At 51.5% G+C, this 5,447-nt stretch overlaps 1 protein-coding gene across 1 annotated transcript; it reads left to right on the top strand.

Moving 5' to 3' along the window:
- Nucleotides 1-4,188: 4,188 nt before the first annotated feature.
- LOC105816325 (melanoma-associated antigen B16-like) lies at nt 4,189-5,232 on the top strand. The gene has a single exon (XM_012651715.1). It carries the CDS (start codon nt 4,189-4,191, stop codon nt 5,230-5,232), a length of 1,044 nt encoding a protein of 347 aa, XP_012507169.1.
- The last annotated feature ends 215 nt before the right edge of the window (nt 5,233-5,447 follow it).

Below are 5,447 nucleotides of genomic sequence, written 5' to 3'. Positions count from 1 at the left end.
AGTAAATTAGTGGAGATATCCCTGGAGGTGGCATTTCCTAGGAAGCCTTAATTCAAAGAGAAAGGAGGCAAGATTAGGATCCCCATGAAGAAGGACTGAGGAAAGCAACAGTGCAGAGTAAAGGAGGTCACGCGGACACCGGACAGTGCCTCCTCTGAGCCCTAGAAGGCCCCAGGCGGGGGTCGCCAGCTGAGGTACCCGCAGTTGCTCTGCAGGGTTCTCAGAAACATGAGCACAGCCTTGGCTCAACAGAGGGCGAAATCCGGGGCTTGGCATAAGTCCACGTGAGGACTCTGAGGGACGATGGTCAGCACCCTATCCCATGACACTAAAGCCAGTGCGGAGGGGCCCGCGCCTACTGCTCCTGCTGTCGCCGCTGGGTGGCGCCAGGCGCGGTGGCCAGATGCCACGCCCCCCGACTTCCTCCTCTGGCGTCTGAGGACCGTTAGGACGTTGGTCTGAGGTGCGCGGCCTCAGGTCCCAAGAGGGCGGAATCGCAACGGCTTCCAGCTATCAAGGTAAGGTTCTCCATACAACTGAGGGCAACACCCGCGGCCACAGGACAGGGGAGTCCCCACAGATAAGAGCCCCGCCCCCGCAGTGACTCCCCAGGGGCTCCGGGCTGGGCTGTGAGGCCCAACCCATCCCCCACTTGGTCCTCGCGGATCGGACTGAGGCGAAGGCCTTACCGCGCAGCGGGGGTAAGACGCCCCAGACCTGCCCTGCCGGTCCTTGAGAAAAGGCCCCTGAGTGAGTCCTGAAGGGATCAGTCACCACAGAATAGTGGCGCATCCACTGACCCCGGCCCGTGAGCCCTGGGCGTCCCTGGGCAGGGGCGGCGGGCAGTGGTGCTCCCTGACTTCGGAGGAGGACGTCTTGGGCCCTACCGTAGTGCGCGTGAGGACCTTGAGTGCATTTTTGGCGTTCTGCCCATGCCAAGAAGGAAGTTATGCCACAGTATTTAGGCCCTGTTGTCAGTTCTGAATGTCGAGTTTATGAGGTGTCTCCCAGTGTTTTTCTGGAATGTCTCATAGCGGTGAGAACTTGCTTGGAAGGAGGCAGCATCACGTATCTGCCTGCAGGGAGCACGTTATTAACCAGTATCCTGTCTGAGGAGCTCATGTGACGATTGTGGGACTAACCGATGACAGAAGAGGATCCACAAAGCCTTTCCCCTGTTGTCACCCCTGGGAGAGCCACTGTAGCGATATAAGGCTTAGGAGATCCCTGATTTTGCCCTGGGTTCTCAGAGAAGAGAAAATTTTATCGGAATAAATTACATTAGGTCAGCAAAAGGATTCCCAGGCCCTCACAGGTGTCATTGAGTTATGTCTGAAAGGAAAACACAACTCATAAAAGTGTGGACCTGCTGATCACGGGAAACCCTTTGAGGGTCTCTCTTGAGAGACCCAAACATAGATAGCCAGACAACACACCCACTCACTCCTCCATGGTGTTCACTGGGAAGGAGGCCTTATTGTGAGTGACAAGGATAAGTCCCAGGATATTCAAGGATTCAAGGTAGGGAACCCAAGAGAAGACTGTCAGGACCATGTGTTCTGAAACAGCTATCAGGGTCACCATGGGACTCTTTTCTGCCCCTTTGGGCATCACTGGTAGACCCCTGGCAGGAGGGGTCCGCAGGTGCGACAATTTCATGTCATCCATTTGGGTTTCAGGGAGGTGTGGGTCTTAGTGCAAGGGAGTGAAGTGAGGTCATAGGACAGGGGATTACTGGGTGCTTCAAGGATTCAAAGGAAGGGCCATGACTTAGGACTGAGGGAGCTGTACACCTCAGAACACAGGTAGCCCCACAGCGTCCACTAATGGTGGCAGTTTGGGGAAGCCAGGAAGTCTAGATGAAGTACACCTCATATCCTCCGTGGTAGTCCCTGGGATAAATCTTTAGCATAAGGAGGGACCATCAGGCCAGCAGAGGGGAGGAGTCTCCCATAATGCCAGTAGCCAAGTTGTAGACATTCAGTGATAATAAAGGAGACACTGATTCTAATACACTTGCGACCTCCATGAACTCCACAATGCCTCTGCATTCAACCCTTGGAAGCCCAAGGCAGGAATTGTAAGCATTTCCACACTGTCCCTTCATCTTCAAGGGTCCCAGGGAACTAAGTACTCTGGTCTGATGGCAGCCTCAGGGCAACCTAGGGGTAGGTGCACAAGAGGTACCAGGAGGCGAGGTGAAGGCACAGAGTTAAGACTGAATGATATCTCATTCCTTCCTTCTTGTTTATCACTGGGAATTGAGGTCTTTTTTTAATGGGGGGGAGAGCAATAGCTGTCAGCACATGGGGACTGAAGCCCAACCAGTAAGTCCCCCATCCCAAGGGGGCCAAAAATAGCCCTGCTTAGCCCTGCTGACAGCTGTAGGAAGCCCTGAGAAGGGCTGTCAAGCTGAGATATTTCCTTACATTCTGCTCAGTGAACTCATGGTGAGAAAGGTTTTGGTCTGAGGAAGTAATACGAAGTCCCAGTCACTTCCATTAGTCAAGGGAAGGACCCTAAGTGGGGCTAATGGAAATGCTTACCCCAGAACACAGTGATCTCAACAGAGCCCTGTCGTGCTATCACATCCCCAAAATTGAGATCAAAATGGTTGGATGTGATGCCCCCTCAGTAGCCACAGGAACACGACTCTTTAGCATGAGGAGGTGACATCACATCAGCAGAGGGAAGAATTCTCACACATTACCATCATTTGAGGGGTAGTCTATGACTGAGCAAACAGTTGACCATCCATCTATGTATAGATGAGACCTCCCAATACCTATCCTGACCCTGTAGTTAATCCCTGGGTGACTCCAGACAATGATGGACAGGTGTCTCAGCAGTTCACTTTTTATACTGGGGTCTTAGGGAGGTGGTGGTCTAGACCTGAGGTGGCAGGTGCAGCTACACAGTGGCTAGGGTGCCCAGGTGGTACTGGGAATCTATATGAAGACACAGAGGAAGGACTGCAAGGATTCCACCCTGGGACACATAGTCACCAAAGAGCCCTCTTAACTTTATCTCCCCAGGGAGCTCTGGGCGGGGATCACATGACCATTTGGCCACTCTCTTCCTTCTTGTGGTTTACGTCATGTGAGGTCCTTGTTCTGTGTGCCATGTCACATCAGGTCAGCAGACAAAGGAGTCCAGGGCCTGTCAAGAGTCACAGTAAGGGCCCTGACTAAGATCCCCAAAGTCTACCCACACCAAAACAGAGGGTGTTGCACAGTGTCTAGCCCTTGTTATTAGCACTGTGAGGCCCCAAGGGCTGTGAATATGCAGTATCCTAACTCATTTCCTTCTAAGGTGACTCTGAAAGATGAGGTATTCATGAAGGCAGAGGGTGTGACATTCGTTAATATAGTGGTAAGGCCCCTCACTATCCAAGTAAAGGAGCCTAAATAAAAATTGAGGGGCTACCCACCCCTGAAATGGGGATCATGAAGAGTGTAGCCCCGTATTTTTATCAGCCCTGAGAGGGTGTCGATAAACTTGTTAAATAAAGGTGACACCTCACTACCTTCTCTGGGTTCTCAAAAAGATGGAGGCTTTGGTGTGAGGGGGCAAAATTAAATGGAAAAGAAAGAATCCAGGACCTGCCTGGATTGAAAGCAGGGAATCTGAGTGAGAACTGAGGGGACAACCCATAATAGTACAGTGGCTTGCATGGAATCTAGCTCCTGTGTCAGCCCTGGGAAACAACAGGAATCTCTAAATTTGCTCCTCAGGTTTCCTGGGAGATGTGGCTTTAGTCTGAGGGTCACACCCTCATAGTAACACCAGGGTGGCATAGGCCCTATTGGATGCAAAGTTAGTGGCACTTCTGATCATAAACTGATAAGACTACCTTCCTGAGAACACAAGGGCTCTACCGAGGCCACCAATAGCTGTCTGCTGTGAGCCTGAGACTCTTGTGTTGGGTTGGCTGGCTGCACCCTCAGGAGGATTCTCACTTCCTCCTTGGGTTCCTTGGGCGGCACAGAAAAAAAGATGACAGGAGACCTATAATCCCTTATAACCCTGTTGTCAGGAAAACTCCATTGGCATAGCTTCTATCAGAGCCACTAGCATTGAGTTTAACAAGTGAGGTCAATGACTCCTCCCTCTCTCCCTTAGGCAGTGACACTGTATTGTCCACCCTCCTCTGCTCACTCCTGCCTACTGCCACCAGCAAGACGCATCATGCCCAAGGATCAGGAGAGTCCGCAATGCAGACAGGATCAGCACATTCAAACCCAGAGTGAGCCCCAGGGCCTGGAAAATGCCCAGGTGTCCAAGGCTGTGGAGGAGACCTCTGCCTCCTCCCCGAATCCTCTAATGCCAGGCATTGTGAAGGAGGCTCCTGCTGCTAAGATGCTGAGCACTCCTGAGGGTCCTCAGGGTTCGTGCTCCTCTGCCATTGCTGTGGCAGCCACCTCATCAAGCCACCCTGATGAGGGCTCTAGCAGCAAAGAAGAGGAAAAAAGTGCATGTGCCTCACAATCTACAGCAGCCCCCGAGAATCTGCCCATCGATGCTCTTCACGAGAAAGTGGGTCGATTGGTGGGTTTCATGCTGCTCAAATATAAAATGAAAGAGCCAATAACAAAGGCAGAGATGTTGAAGATTATCGAAGAAAAGGAAGACCAGTTCCCTGAGATCCTGGTGAGAGCCTCTGAGCGCATGGAGATAATCTTCGGCCTTGATGTGAAGGAAGTAGACCCCACCAGCCACTGCTATGGCCTTTTCATCAATCTGGGCCTCACCTATGATGGGATGCTGAGTCCTGAAGACCGTGTCCCCAAGACTGGCCTCCTGATCCTGATCCTGGCTGCGATCTTCATGAAGGGCAACCGTGCCACTGAAGAGGAAGTCTGGGAAGTGCTGAATGTGACGGGATTTTATTCCGGGAAGAAGGACGTCTTCTTTGGAGAGCCCAGGGAGTTCATGACCAAAGATCTGGTGAAGGAAAAGTACCTGGAGTACCGCCAGGTGCCCAACAGTGATCCTGCACAGTATGAATTCCTGTGGGGCCCAAGAGCACACGCTGAAACCACAAAGATGAAACTCCTGGAGTTTTTGGCCAAGGTTCGTGGGACTGACCCAAGTTCTTTCCCTTCTGAGTATGAGGAGGCTCTGCGAGATGAAGAAGAGAGAGCTCAAGCGAGAATTTCGGTTAGGGCTGGTTCTACTTCCACGGCCACTGCGAGTTCCAGTGCCATGTCTGGCATCTCCTCCCACACCTAGTGAAGTCAGGAATAGATGCTTCATCCCTTTGAAGTGGGCAGTTAGTGTTCAAGCAATGTAGGCCCAGGGTGGAGCTGGAGGGAATCATCTATGTGTTCCTGTTTTCTATGTGTAACCTGACCATTTATACTTTTATTTTGTGATGCGTGTGGTATACAAATGTTTTTTTCTTTTAATAGAGCTTTAATTATCTTTAAAATCTTCATGTTTCAAAT

The sequence above is a fragment of the Propithecus coquereli genome, unplaced genomic scaffold (genome assembly GCF_000956105.1).
Source record: "Propithecus coquereli isolate 6110/MARCELLA unplaced genomic scaffold, Pcoq_1.0 Scaffold365, whole genome shotgun sequence".
NCBI lineage: Eukaryota > Metazoa > Chordata > Mammalia > Primates > Indriidae > Propithecus > Propithecus coquereli.
The sequence above is the reverse complement of the archived record's forward strand: the minus strand, read 5'-3'. Positions and strand labels throughout refer to the sequence as shown.

What these genes read in the sequence shown, in the direction of transcription:
- LOC105816325 (XM_012651715.1), top strand. Translation starts at nt 4,189, where the DNA reads ATGCCCAAGGATCAGGAGAGTCCGCAATGCAGACAGGATCAGCACATT.